Source organism: Mustela nigripes, chromosome 1, assembly GCF_022355385.1.
Source record: "Mustela nigripes isolate SB6536 chromosome 1, MUSNIG.SB6536, whole genome shotgun sequence".
NCBI classification, from domain to species: domain Eukaryota; kingdom Metazoa; phylum Chordata; class Mammalia; order Carnivora; family Mustelidae; genus Mustela; species Mustela nigripes.
The window spans coordinates 158941716-158956614 of record NC_081557.1 but is presented as its reverse complement, the minus strand read 5'-3'; the positions used below and the strand labels follow the sequence as shown (position 1 = coordinate 158956614).

The window sequence follows — 14899 nt, the reverse complement described above, 5'->3', positions numbered from 1 at the left end:
CAGGAAAACGGAAAGTACAATGGACAAAGATGCATTCGGACTGGGGGTGGGGACTGGACTTGCGGGGGAGGAGGCATGTCAACTAGGTCTTCAAAGATAAGCAGGAATTCACTGAGTAAAGGGAGGGCAAAGGAAGCCTAAGCAAAGGGAATGGCGAAGAAAAGAGACTCAGGAATAAGAAAAAGAGCAATGTCCGCTGAGAGAACGGGGGAGGCCGGATATGCCTGGAGAACAGACAGATGTTAGAGGGAACGTAGATGGGAGAAGGTGGGAAAGGGCCTCTGTCTCATAATGTGATTTTGTGGGAAGGCATGCCTTCATTTCTGGAGGAGATATTTGCACAGTTTATTTTCCATCGTGCGAACTGACTACAACTACTTCTCGCAGCTGATTACATTTCAAAAGAAACCATGAGGTTGTGAAAACTACGATGATAAGTACATTCCTTTGTATGTAAGAAAATGTTAGCAATAAGAACAACAAAGTGTTATTTTCTTTATTATTTGAAGTCCCTGCAAATACTGTTTGGAACAACAGTAACTTTTTAATTAAACTTCTGTTCAAATGCACAGGCACATAAAAACAACAGTTGTTTCCTTCTTCCTTTTGCAAGCTATAGCATTTTAGGACCCTACCATTCCATTGAGTTTTGCCCTAAAATATTTTCTTTAAACTTTTCAGAATTATACTGGCTCATTCATCTTCTGACTCTGATTTTCAGCCATATACTCACACAATGACACAAAAAGCTACTGCATTACGGGGGAGCACATGAACAATAGAACTTACGTGTACAAAAACATTTCTCCTGACTCTGGGGTTTATAACGACCGCAACTTCGGCCACATTCACGCCGCCTCATAACTCCCCACCCCGGTCTCATTTGCAGCCTTCCACATCACTGGTCATTAACAAGTTGAAGCTCCCTTCGGCTGCCCAGTGAAAGACCAGCACATATAAACAATCCCTTCCTCCCTCCAACAAGTGACACATTATTCTGAGCACGTCTCCTCTCTGCTTTCATTGCTCTGCCAACGTCCCCCGTGAGTGGGAAGGGGTAAAAGGAGAGAGAAAATATCCCACAACTTGTCTAAAGCGTGTAGAGGATGATTTGTGTTCTTACTTACGGGATATGACTGTCACTGTTGATCTGCTTTCAGGCCTAGATTACGTGTGATAAGGGCTGACCTTCTTTAAGTATTCACACATTATGCACTCATGGAGAGCAGGCAAAACACAAAAGTCCTTCAGATGTTCTGGACATCAATCAAGTGCACAGCATGGAGCCTGCCAAACTTTTCTTCCATTTACTTGGGGAGAGGAAGGGGAATCCAAGACAGACTTAATAAAGTTTAAAGCTGTGCCACAGTATATTTGGGGAGACCATTGTTATTAAAAGGGTGTTGTTTGAAAAAAATTCTCTATAGTTACGACAAGCAACAAAGACATTCATACACAAATATAAAGAGACCACTAGGTTTCACTGCAGCTTTAAAATTTTAAAACTTTTACTATACAACAACCAGGTCTCGATCACTTGAGCAGATTGCCTTTTTTTTTTCCTGAAATAATTGCTCATTAAGGATATATTTCAAAAACTAAAGACATCAATTTTTTGTAGCAGTCATACATAATAGGAACCTTTTTTGAGGCATTTATTAAAGCAATAGAGGAAACCACATTTGTCATGAAATACTCTGAACATATCTTCATGTAATTTAAGCACTAATCATCAACACCACGAACCATTTTCTACCTAATACAAATATTATCATTATTAACAGCCTAGAGCCTCAATATTAGGTGACAGACATGACAACATCTTCTGATACAGGCTTTCAATGTTCGTCTTTCACCACTGCTACTCCCCACAACTCGTTAAAGGGATTTGAGATGCCTTTTGAAAAAGAACAAATGAGTCCCAAACTGTATTCTCCTAAAACACTGTAACACTGTATACTCGGAGGGTATAATTTGATCATCAGCACAACCAAACCCATCATGCAAAATGCTTCAAGGAACTTCATAACAGAATGATATCTTAAATCTATGACAGTATCGTTTTCTTACTGATTGCAGAGTTCTTTTTATGAGCTCATGTTAGACCATGAATATAACAAGGTGATGCACAGCCTGCATACAAAATAAGAAGATTAGACACAAAAAGCAATTAACATTAAAGAAGAGAACTAAAGGCAACTTGCATGATTCAACTACCAATGAAAATTAATCCAGTGAATTTGCTAAGTTCTACAGTTAAAATAAAAACCAAATAAAACAAACTTCTAGAGCACCCCAGGATTCCCAAGCTGGCATAATTTTGTCCAGTTTATTATCTGGATTCAGTATCACTCAACTAAAGGCTAAGATCAAACCTGTACCCTAGTGATAACCAGCCAGGTGATACATAAGATGTGAGACTATTCTTGACATTAATCACTAAAGAGGAATCCTTCACCTGATCGGTACGATCACCTCAGACCACAAACTAAAACTGAATGGGAGGAGAATGTCTTGGCAGGAGTTGGCAAGCAAGGAACTCAGGAAGACAAATCGGGTTATTTCTAGATAGAATATAGAATGATGGTGATGCAAATGAGACATACCATTGCTGAACTGTTTTTTTAAGATTTTATTTATTATTTATTTGACAGACAGAGATCGCAAGTAGGCAGAGAGGCAGGCAGAGAGAGAGAGGAGGAAGCAGGCTCCCCACGGACGCAGAAAGCCTGATGCGGGGCTTGATACCAGGACCCTGGGATCATGACCTGAGCCGAAGGCAGAGGCTTTACCCACTGAGCCACCCAGGTTGCCCCACCACTTGTTGAGCTTTTATGATTTGTCAGGCAAGGGGCGATATACCTAACATCCATTACCTCATTTAATTCTCACTCCCTCCCTGTGTGGTAGGTGATACCATTCACATTTACAGATGAAAATCTACGTGTGCCTAAGTCAACAAGGTCTAGAACTGGTGAAGTACCAAAAGGATCAGAAACTAGTACTTCATGAGCTAGGGCCCCATATGTTTTCACCCTGCAAGAAGTAACTAAAACAGAAATAGTCCTCTAAGTAGATGGAGGCCTCAGAGATTCTGGGGACTGATGAGACTCATTCAGGGAACATAACTGCCAAAAATGCTGAGGGCTGGAGCAGAAGACCAAACCTACCCATTCAGAGAAGGAGCTCCAGACACCCTGGAAGCCACAGCAATGTACTCAGAGGTCAGCGGTTTCAGACCCAGTGAGAAATGGTCCACTCCTTTACAGCATGTATGTTATTTTTTGAGAATAATGATAAGCATAAGTAAAACAGATATATTATCATTAATTTAAAGTAGTGTCTTGTAGATACTCTTTTTAACTTCCCCAACAGCTCTTCGACACATGTATTATCGATCATATTTTATAAGCAAAGCAACTAATGTGAGTGAGGGGCCTGGAGTTAAAGAAGGAGGTTTTACTTCCCCTGAATAGGTCCGTGCCTTAGGAGATACAGGGAGGCAACTCTACAGCCTCAGAAAGGAAAAGTAGATGAGTGACATCACCAGAACAATGTAATGTGGTTCTCCCCTCATCAGATGAGTCTTTTGTTTTCACAAAAGAAGCGGTTTTCTTCATACTATGGGAAGGCAGTTCCAAAAGATCTACTCTGCACCACTTATAAGCTACTACGTGAGAAAGGGGTTTTTGTTGTCCATTTAAATAACAACAGATATACCCTAGTATCGTCATTATTATTATTAGGTCCCTGACTCCTCAGAATTAAAGAATGAAAATCATAAGCCAATGAAGCTACTAACTAACCTGACTTACCCAAATCTCTATTTCAGCGGTACTTAAAGAATATTTTCTTCTTTATCAAACTAGTGCTAAAGCATCCCTTTAAAATCAAAATCTCTGGGGCACCTGGGTGGCTCAGTGGGTTAAAGCCTCTGCCTTCAGCTCAGGTCATGATCTCAGAGTCCTGGGATCGAGCCCCGCATCGAGCCCCGCAACGGGCTCTCTGCTCAGCAGGGAGCCTGCTTCCCCCTCTCTCTCTGCCTGCCTGCCTGCCTGCTTGTGATCTCTGTCTGTCAAATAAATTTTAAAATTTTAAATTTTAAAAAAATCTTTAAAAAAAATCAAAATCTCTAGTACCTCTTTGAATTTCGTGCTAGCCATTAAAGAACACCTGAACATAGTTTCATATCAAAATCAATTTCTTAAAGAGGATTACCTACTCTTACTTCATCCTAAAGTCAACCATACACTGAATTTATCCAAACCCAACTTGAACTGATATTAAATAATAGGTAAATGGAAAATAAATTTTGAACAGAAATGATAACATCAATAAAATTTTATTTTTTCTCCTATGTTGCCTTGTAACTTCCTTTGAATATTCTTTAGAAATAAGGAAGTTACACGTTAGTATACACATCAAAGAAATATAAAAGGAGTTAAAGTATAGATCCTATTTCAACACTTGAATAGTCTATGCTTAAGTGAACATACCATATGCAGACAGCTCTTAGAAAATCCATTTCACTCTTTGGAAAATACCTCATTATGTATAGGAGGGATCAAAAGAGTAAAAAGCTTTTTAAAGTAAAAGAGAAGACATTTGTAATAGAGAAAAGCTTTCTTTTTATTTGGCATATATTAGCTTTTCCATAGCAAGACTCAAGAATAGTGCTGCCAGCAGATGATTTCTGAATAGATTTAGCTCTTAGTAGTTTTTTAGAAATTGATGCTAGAAGAAATACAAAAACTGCAGAAAGCCAACTTTCTATTTAAAGTGACATTTAAACTGTGTGCTTATAAAAGTGTTTTTAATAAAAGAAAAAAAAATGCCATGATTTTTAGTTCAGATTCATGACATGTTAAATCCTTTTCCTCTCTTCTATCAGCCAGAAGTCAATTATGTATATTGAAATTCTTTCTTAATGACATATGGTTGATACCAAAAGGATGGTTGAAACATACTGTGTTTATTTCACATACTGTGCATATATATGCATGTGTGTATTTCCCTCATCTTCTTTCACCTGTCCCTAGATATAAAGTACAGCTGCTCAGTGTTTAAAATTTCTTTATGAGAAGAAACAGTTTTCGATAATCTCATGAAGGTCTTTCCAACAAACTCCATACACAGAAAGAGTTTTTGCAAGACAAAGGATTGGTTTAAGTGTTCACACAACCAGTTTGTAAAATAAATAAATACAAGAAAACTCTACATGTAGACTTTATTTAATCAAAAAATACCACAGTTCAGGGAAATCAGACTTACTGAAACTGTTCCCTTCTGTGCTCTATCTAAATCCGTACATGAGCTAAATCAGAGGATGCTAAATGTGTCTGGCATGACAGAAGACGCTTAAATTATGGAAGTAAAAAGACTGAGCTTTACTGATCATATCACATAGAACCAATGAGGTATTTAGAAATAAAAACAATCCTCTACTAGTCCAATAGGAATACATGAAGTAACACTATTCCTGATTTAGGTACTAAGGCACTTTTTTTCTTTAAAGATTTTATTTATTCATTTGACAGACAGAGATCACAAGTAGGCAGAGAGGCGGGTGGGGGTGGGGGTGGGAGGGCAGGGGGTTGTCTTGGGGGAGCAGGCTCCCTGCTGAGCAGAGATTCAGATGCAGGGCTTGATCCCAGGACCCTGGGATCATGATCTGAGCTGAAGGCAGAGGCTTTAACCCACTGAGCCACCCAGGGACCCCTTAGGCACTTTTTTTATCTGATCATCCTGTGTTCTATATATCTCATTATAGTTAGTCATTCCTCTGTGTGGTTATTATGTGTTACTATCAAATACCCACCTGAAAAAGGGAAAATTTAGGCAATAATCTTAAGGATTATGCCAATTGAAACATTTAAATTCAACCTTAAACAAAATTACAAAACCTGCATTGATCCACATGATTTAAAACCTATTAAGATAATCAATGTGATTTAAATAGTCAGGGTATTTCTACACTGAGGTCTCCCAAAAGTTTACAGTAGAAGTACTTCAAAGTCCTCAACACATCTCATTAACACCTCTATTAAAGGATGTGTAAGAAAAAAAGCAAAGAGGAAATTCAAAAGAAGAAGTTACTCTTTTAGAAACACCTGTTTAAAAAAGGATTTTCAATTTTTTATTAAAATGATATGTACACGGTGAGTGCTGTGAAGTGTGTAAACCTGGCGATTCACAGACCTGTACCCCTGGGGATAAAAATATATGTTTATAAAAAAATTTAAAAATTAAAAAAATATGATATGTACATATCGCTTCTCAGCCTTTTGGCTAAGATCAAGTGTAAAATGATATGTATATAATCAGAAATTGACAAACAACAAATGTTTACTTCAGTCTAGGAATTCAGGCAAAAACAAAAACCCAATAAAATTATTCATCATAGTTTACCTTCTGCACCTTCAATAAAGAATCTCTCCTTCCATTTGTTATATGATCCCTTTGTCTGGGTTTCTATACATTTTCTCTTTCTGAGGTCAATTAAATAGAAATAGCCCATGCAAAGTAAGCTTGAACTTTTTCCAAATTGTAAAAGAAGCTGTAGATTACCTCATCTGGTAATCTATAGAAACTCTCAAAGAACTATCAGTCCTAGAGAGTAGGTGTGTTCTAACAAGAACTGGTCCTATAAGAACTGGCTTCCAATGATCTCATTGGGTTGTTTTCCTACTATTTATTCTCTTGCTTTCTCATCCTGTTCCTCAAACACACCACTCATGTTCTTGCTCAGAGCTTGGCAGCTCCTACTGCTCTGCCTAAACATTCTTCCCTTAGATTTCTACTTAGCCTCCTCCATCAACTTCTTTAAGACTTTCTCAAATCTCAGCTCAGTCAAACTTAGCCTGCTGCTCTATTTACTGGCACAACCACCCAAATACCTAGCTGACCCTGCTGGACCTCTATTTCCCACCATTTGAATGAGATTCTTCTTGCAAAGATCAACAAATCCTGTCAATTTCCTTACTCTGCTTTGCTTTTTTTTTTTTTTTTTTTCATAGTACTTATCACCTTCTAACTGCTATATAATTTACTTATTTGCTAGGTTTATTGTTAACTATCTGGTATCTCTCACACACCTCCAGAACATAAAGATCCCAAGGGCACTGATCTCTGTCCGTTCTGTTCACTTACATAGTCCAAGTACTTAAAACAGTTACTATATAGTAGGTGCTCAATAAGTCTTTTTTGGAAAGTAGTTCCTTTGACTAGTCCCTATCTTTCTTTTCCTAAAGGAACTGACCCTTGATGCCGGCAATCACTGTCATTGCACTCCAGTTACATCCTCCTTGTAACTATCTGCCCTCTGGATTCTACCCTCTGCACCCAAATGAAATTCTTCTTTCAAAAAAATCAACAAATTCAAAGAATTTTTCTTAGTCTCCATTCATTTTATCCCTAAGCAACACTGAGCCCTACAACCACTTCCCTTCTTAAGAGTCTCATTCAGTTAGAAGTAAACAGAACAAATACAATTTACTAGGCACTCCTTAGAAGCTTTTCCTTTGGCTTTCATGATAAAGGCCTACCCATCCAAGTTTCTTCCTCTCGTGTTCATATGAATATAGGTGAGCATGATTCTTTCCCAATGACCTCCTCTTCTTCACACACATCCCCTCATAATGTCAGGGCTTTAGCTAATCTCATTAACAGACTAAATCTTTTTCTGAATCTGCACCCCAGATTTCCAACTGCCCCTGCCTGTCTAAATCTTACTAGTTCTCCTACAGCAGTGCAGATTTTATTTCTCTCAGCTCGGTGGATATTGCAATATTTTGCAGCCACCCAGCTGTAACATCTTCTCACTTCCTGTGGGTTGACATTTTCCACTTGAGGCAGAATTCTACAAAACAGAAGCTAAAAAAGTCAGATTCTCACTTTTGGCCAGTGTAAGTGGCAATATCCAGATCTAGGGTTGATGGGAACAGCACAAGTCAATGTCTAGGCTAAAGTGGGGTGACAACAGTGTCCTTATTACAGGATACATTCTGAGGTGGAACTTTAACTATTGTTCCAAGCTGTGTCTCTTCCAGATCTGGTTCTCTTCCATATCCCCTGGAGAGTCTATGAACTAACAAATATCCTTTTAATAACTGTGCTTTCTGTGTAAATTAATCATGGTTGGCTTCTGTTCCTTTCAAATAAGAAATCTGGATGACTATATCCAACAAGACCCACCACATTCTCTTGGAAGAAGTAACTGTTTTCTCCTCTAAATGTCCACATTTTATCAATATTACTTCTAAGACATTTATTCCTTTACCTTGTATTATAATTACTTATGCATGCCATCTTCCCCACTACATGTTACATTTTCTAAGGGTGCAGTGCCTATAATTTATCTTTGTCCATGCTTTTAACACTTGCCTCCTTGTCTGTTTCAGATACCCTTCAAAAACAAACATTGTATGTGTGTTCTTTCTGACTGAGGGAGCTACTCTTAAGTTTCTTCTTCTGTGCTCTCAATCTGACAAGGCACAACCATTCTATTCCTGGAAAACATCCGTGACTCACTTTTTAGAAGATTCCCCAAGACGTGCCTGGGTGGCTCAGTCAGCTAAGCATCTGTCCTCCACTCAGGTCATGATCTCGAGGTCCTGGGATTGAGCCCCAAGTTGGATTCCCTGCACAGCGGGGAGTCCACTCCTCTCCCCGCCCTGTCCCTCTACTTGTGATCTCTTTCATGTGCATTCTCTCTAATAAAGAAAATCTTAAAAAAAAAAAAAAAAGATTCCCCAAGATTCTTACAGGTTGTTCCTTCATTTCTATGCATGAAAGGTCTCCCTTTTTCCTTTGCTCCAACAGTATGTACAAAGCACCAATAAGGTCGCCAAGACTATTCAATGGAGAAAAGATGGTTCTTTTCAACAAATGGTGTTGGGAAAACTGGACATCCACAAACAAAACAAAACAAAACAAAAACAAAAAGAAACAAAGCAAACACTTTACCCTACAACATATACATTGACTCAGAATGGATCAAAAATTTAAATGTAAGAGTTAAAACTACAAAAATTTTACAAAAAAAAAAAAAAGAGGGAAAAGTTTCATGTCATAGTAATGTTTTCTTGGATATGACATCAAAAGCACAAGCAATTAAAAAGAAAGGAGAAAGGGCACCTGGGTGCCTGGGTGGCTCGGTTGGTTAAGTGTTTGCCTTCGGCTCAGGTCAGAAACTCAGGGTTCTGGGATCAAGTCTCACATCCAGCTTCCTGCTCCACAGGGAGCCGCCTTCTCCCTCTCCCTCTGCTGTTCCCCTTGCTTGTGCTCTCTTTCTCTCCCTCTCTCTCTGTCAAATAAATAAATAAAATCTTTTAAAAAATGAAAATAAACAAAAATTTTTAAAGAAGATAAATTGTACTATATCTTAAAAGTTAAAACCTCTGTTCAAAGGATTCAATCAGGGACTCCTTCCTGGGTGTCTCAGCCTCTGCCTTCGGCTCAGGTCATGATCCCAGAGTCCTGGGATCGAGCCCTGCATGGACCTCTCTGCTCAGCAGGGAGCCTGCTTCCCCCCTCTCTCTGCCTGCCTCTCTGCCTACTTGTGATCTCTGCCTGTCAAATAAATAAATAAAATCATTAAAAAAAAAAGAAAAGGACTCAATCAACAACATGAAAAAGCAAACTATGAAATGGTAGAAAATATGCAAATCATATAATAAGGGATTATCCAGAATATATAAAGAATGGATTCAACTCAAGAACTATAAAAAATCTGATTAAGAAATAGACAAAGGATATGAATAGATATTTCTTCAAAGAAGATACATACAAAAGGCCAATAAGCACATGAAAAGATGCTCAAAATCATTTATCACTAGGAAAATGCAAATCAAAACAATGAGAAACTATCTCACATTCAATTGAATGACTACTATCAAAATAACAATAAAAATAGGTATTGCCAAGGTTGTGGAAAAATTAGGAACTTTATGTACCACTGCTAAGTATTGCCAAGGTTATGGAAAAATTAGGAACTTTATGTACCACTGATGGGTATGGAAAATGATACAACTACTATGGAAAACAAGAAAGCTCCTCAAAAAATTAAAAACAGAGTTACTGGGCGCCTGGGTGGCTCAGTGGGTTAAGCCTTTGCCTTCGGCTCAGGTCATGATCTCAGAGTTCTGGGATCAAGTCCCGCATCAGGCTCTCTGCCCGGCAGGGAGCCTGCTTCCTCCTCTCTCTCTCTCTCTGCCTACTTGTGATCTCTGTCAAATAAATAAAATCTTTAAAAAAAAAAAAAAACACAGAGTTCCCATATAATCCAGCAATTCTACATCTGGGTGTATGTTCAAATGAACTGAAAGTAGGATTCTGAAAAAATATTAATATACCCATGTGCATAGCAACATTATTCACAATAACCAAAAGCTGAAAGCACCTCAAATGTTCTTCAACAGATGAATGGATAAACAAAATGGTTATATACACCCAATAAAATACTATTCAGCCTTACAAAGGAAATTCTGATACATACTACAACATGGATGAATCTTAGAGACATTATCCTAAGTGAAGTAAGACAGTAACAAGATGACTGTTATCATATTCTTATGTTGAAGCCATAACCCCCAAAGTGGCGGTATTTGGAGGTGGGGCCTTTGGAAGATAATTAGGTTTAGATGAGGTGATGAAGTCATAAAAGTGTGGCCTCTGTAATGGGATTAGCATCTTTATAAAAAGAGAAATAGACACCCCAGCTAGCTCTTATGTTTTCATTCTCCTTTGCCATGCAAAAACACAAGAAGGCAGCTGTCTACCAGTTAGGAAGATGACCCTCACCAGAAACCAAATCCTCTGGCACCTGGATCTTGGTCTTGAACTCTGAGAAATAAATGACCGTGGTTTAAGCCACTCAGTCTACTGTAGGTAGAGCAGACCTACAGTAGGTCGTCTGAGCAGACTAAGAGTTTCCACTTTGCAAAGATGAGGGGTTCTCAAGATTGATTGGCCACCAATGTGAATATACTTAAAACTACTTAACCGTAACATAAAAATATAAAAATGATTAAAATAGTATATTATGCTGTGTGTAATTCTCACAATTAAAATTTCATCTAATAATTTTGTTTTGCTTTCAAACAAACAAACAAAAAGTCCTTGTGCAACCCAGGCTTCAAGGATAGGGTGAGTGAGAGCTGGTTTCTTATTCCTACCCCACTCCCAACCTCTGCATTGCTGTCGGCGAGATTAGATGCTTAAAATCCTGTAACTTCGGGGTACCTGGGTGGCTCAGTGGGTTAAAGCCTCTGCCTTCAGCTCAGGTCATGATCCCAGGGTCCTGCAATCGAGCCCCAAATCGGGCTCTCTGCTCCTCAGGGAGCCTGCTTCCTCCTCTCTGCCTGCCTGCCTCTCTACTTGTGAATCTAATAAATAAATAAAATCTTTAAAAAAAAAATCCTATAACTTCTCCATGATATCCTCTGCGTATGAGCCAAGCACCCACGAACAGAACCATCTTCCCTGAGTAATTTTTTAATTCCATCTCTTGCCACCAATCTTTATGCTCTCCAGGCCCCAGTCAGAGCTCTCTATTTCCATCTGCAACCCTCGCTAATACACCATCACTTCTCCCAGCTCTCTTCAGTTCAGTTCAAAAAATGTCATTGAACAAGCACCTTACATTGAGCACTTGGAGACAGGATACATTAAGAAAATGCTTCTATTCTCAAGAACATAAAAATCTAGGGGAAGGACGCCGATAAAGAGATCATTACAAATATTGTGATATATGCTTTAGCACCGACTCATAATTACATGTTGATAAATATGTATTGGTATACTTCTTGAAGTTTGCTTCTTAAATTTCATGTTTTCAAAAGTTTTCAAATCAGTGCTCAATGCTTGGACATTTTTAACATCACATGAATATGTTTGATTTTTTATTAATATTTGGTCTATAGATGGATTTCCTAAAGTAGAAATAATGGATATCCAGTATCTTTTTATATAGAAACACATAATTTTGGAAGCACAGATTTACCACCAAACAATACATCTTTAAAATTTTTTAAATCTTAGAGTTTCCCTGAGAGTACAGATAACATTTTTATAGTAGAGGGGAAAAACTGCAGGTACATTTCTTAATAGTCCATTTAGCGTTTTAAAACTTAGGTAATTTTGCCTCTTTTATGGTTTCATAATTAAATTTTCTCCTGCCATTTGGAATAAACACAATTCTAGCCATGGGAGACAAGAGTGACCAGTTCAAGTTCAAGGGTTCACTGCACATGAATATCCATAAATGCCCCTTGACAGTCCTGGTAGTATAATGAACCTTGCAATTACTCAGCAGGCCATCACCACAATACATGAACATAATGCTTCCAACGTCAAACGACAAAACATTGCACAAATAATACCAACCAACTGTTACAGTTCACATAGGGCTTTTGGAAACTAATTAAATTGCAACAGTTCCCCTTAAATCTTTATAAGTTTGTGGGGAGTTTTGCTTCACTGGCAAATAATTAATAGAAAAGGTGTTGGCATTATATACAATTGGGAGATGCCAATTAGCAAAACCCTCCTTCAAAATGACACCAGTTAATTCCAGCATGAGCCCTCAGAGTGAAATAGCCTTTCTCTTAAACAAATGCTAGTGCCTTATTGTCTTTGGGAATGTCTCCAATCATCCTATATATAACCTCCTGGGGTAAATGCTTCTGGCCCTGCCTTCCTGTTGCCTCCATGCTGAAGAAATGATCTTCATTAAGTTAGTTCATTTGAATACCACTATTCTTTCCTTTACTCTGGTGGTTCTCCAATTGTGAAAAGTTTAACTCTGCAGGACAATCTTTGACACAGTAATAAGTACCATCAGGTAAAAAGTAATACACAGATAAAAGATCATTAATTATTAGCACACCTAATAAATATAGAACATATCAGACAATATATGTATAAATGCACACAAAAGCAGGCATCTCATTACCAATTTAATTATCTGAATGGCCTGGGGATTAAAGTATAAAACAAAGAGAAAATATGTATATTTTACTTATGATAATTTTTTTAACTCTTGTTTTCTCTAATATGTTATATTCTGATTACTGCTGGTGTGCAACATAAAAGGAATATAGATAATAAGTAAGTTGATTATTTTGAACTTGGCAAATAGCTACCCTGGGCTGTTTTTTCATCACAAAGGGTTTATTGTTACTCTGGACATCTTCAGAATAGGCTTGCCATGATGGTTCAGCATTTATCATCCAGTTCAAAAGGAAATATGAATAATAAAGCAAGCTGGGCCTCCCCCCCCCCCCCCCCCCCCCCCCCCGCCACCCCGAATCAAATACTGGGGAAAAAGCAGATAGGATCTGGTTAGAAGAAATGGAGAAATTTTGTTTTCTTCTCCTACCGTTTTTAACCAGATAACTTCAGATAAGTGGTTTAACATTTTGGGCTCCAATACATTAATCCATGAATCAATTAGTATTTCTACTTCTAAATTTATTTTTGTTTTTTTAATAAAATTAAATGTAAAAATAAAATAAGTTAATTAAGAAACAGGTTTTTCTAGTCTTAGAAACAAGTATTTCTCTTTATCATGTTTTACAAACAAAACAAGCTAATCTTCTGGCCCTAAAAGAGTACTCCTCCTTTTTTAATTGGCCACAGAGAAAGAAGCAATAACCTGGACTACAGATAACTTTAAAAATTCAGTTAAGAAAAATGTGACTTCCATGAACATTAAAAGAAAACTTTGTCAGGAAAACAAAAAAATGCTAATAACAATACTGAAAACATAAGATATAAAATGCCTGGAGTTAAGAGACGGTGAGAAATCCTGCTTAAAGAAGACAGGGTCAGGATGGACAGAAAGTTATCCTGTCACTTTATAAAGATACAGCTTCACAACTGTGTTCAGAAGTCTATACCTTTCTGCAAGATTAGGATCGTTCCTAAAATTGTAATTTAGGTCTGAATTCCTGATTAAGATTACAGAATTAAATAAATTATATACATGGCAAAATGTTACGAATTACAAGGTTCATATATGAACCTCCATATAATACAATTATGTTCTATAAAATGAGCTAAGATGTATCTTATATAATAACTATACAAAGCACATAAAAATGCAATCATAAATCTATGCTAATTATAATAAAAGCTAAACAAATGTTTAACAATTGTATCTGCTATCTGAAAATAGGTTAGTAAGACTGTGTCAAGATTTTCCAATTCATAGCACAAGTTTGAGCAATGTTACTTTCTCTTGATAAACTATGGTAAACAGAGATATTAAAAACCCATTCCAGTGAGCTGAGACTTTGATTACAATTCTACAACAGAGATGCAAAAAGTTATTCCTAATGAAGAGGGTATTTCTGGACACCACTCTGAAAGGTAAAAATCCACTCTGAAATTCATCCCATTCACCCCCTTGCCTTCTGGTTAAGTATATTTGAACCCACTGAAGAAACAACTTCTGGAATCAATTCATGTGCAAAATGCTGAGTGTATCAAGATACTTCACATTTCGACAAAAATGAAAGAATGAATTGATGAATGAAAGCAAGCCAGCCAGTCAGGCAAGTCATTAACTAATTTTACTCTTTACAAAAAAATGATTTTCCGTTCACAAATCATTAAGCCTTTCTCAATTCCTCTCCTTCTCCCAGGTCTCACATCCAATCCATTATAACAAGACTGGGTAGAACTATATCTAAAATATATCACCAAATGAACCACTCTCACCACTACCACTGCAAAAACTCTAGACAAGTTGCTATTACAGATCTTGCAGAAACTTGAAGAGCAGTTTCCTCTTTAATTGACTGATGCTCCTATGACCTGCTGCAAACTGAGTTCTCTAATCGGCACCCAAAGTGATATCCACTAGGTGGATATTACAAATGTGATTATAAATCACATT

At 37.5% G+C, this 14899-nt stretch overlaps 1 protein-coding gene across 4 annotated transcripts in view; it reads right to left on the bottom strand.

The window, feature by feature from the left end:
- Positions 1-14899, bottom strand: part of BMPR1B (bone morphogenetic protein receptor type 1B) — a 392804-nt gene that overhangs the window by 103331 nt on the left and 274574 nt on the right. For 2 of the 4 annotated variants that reach the window (XM_059376200.1, XM_059376176.1), the window contains exon 1: positions 790-898. The exons of the other annotated variants lie outside the window; for them this stretch is intronic. Coding sequence is in view for 1 of the 2 variants with exons in the window: in XM_059376176.1 (XP_059232159.1) it covers positions 790-883 (94 nt within the window). In the remaining variant the exon portion in view is untranslated. Of the gene's footprint in view, positions 1-789; positions 899-14899 lie in introns of those variants that run through there. 4 annotated transcript variants of the gene reach the window in all.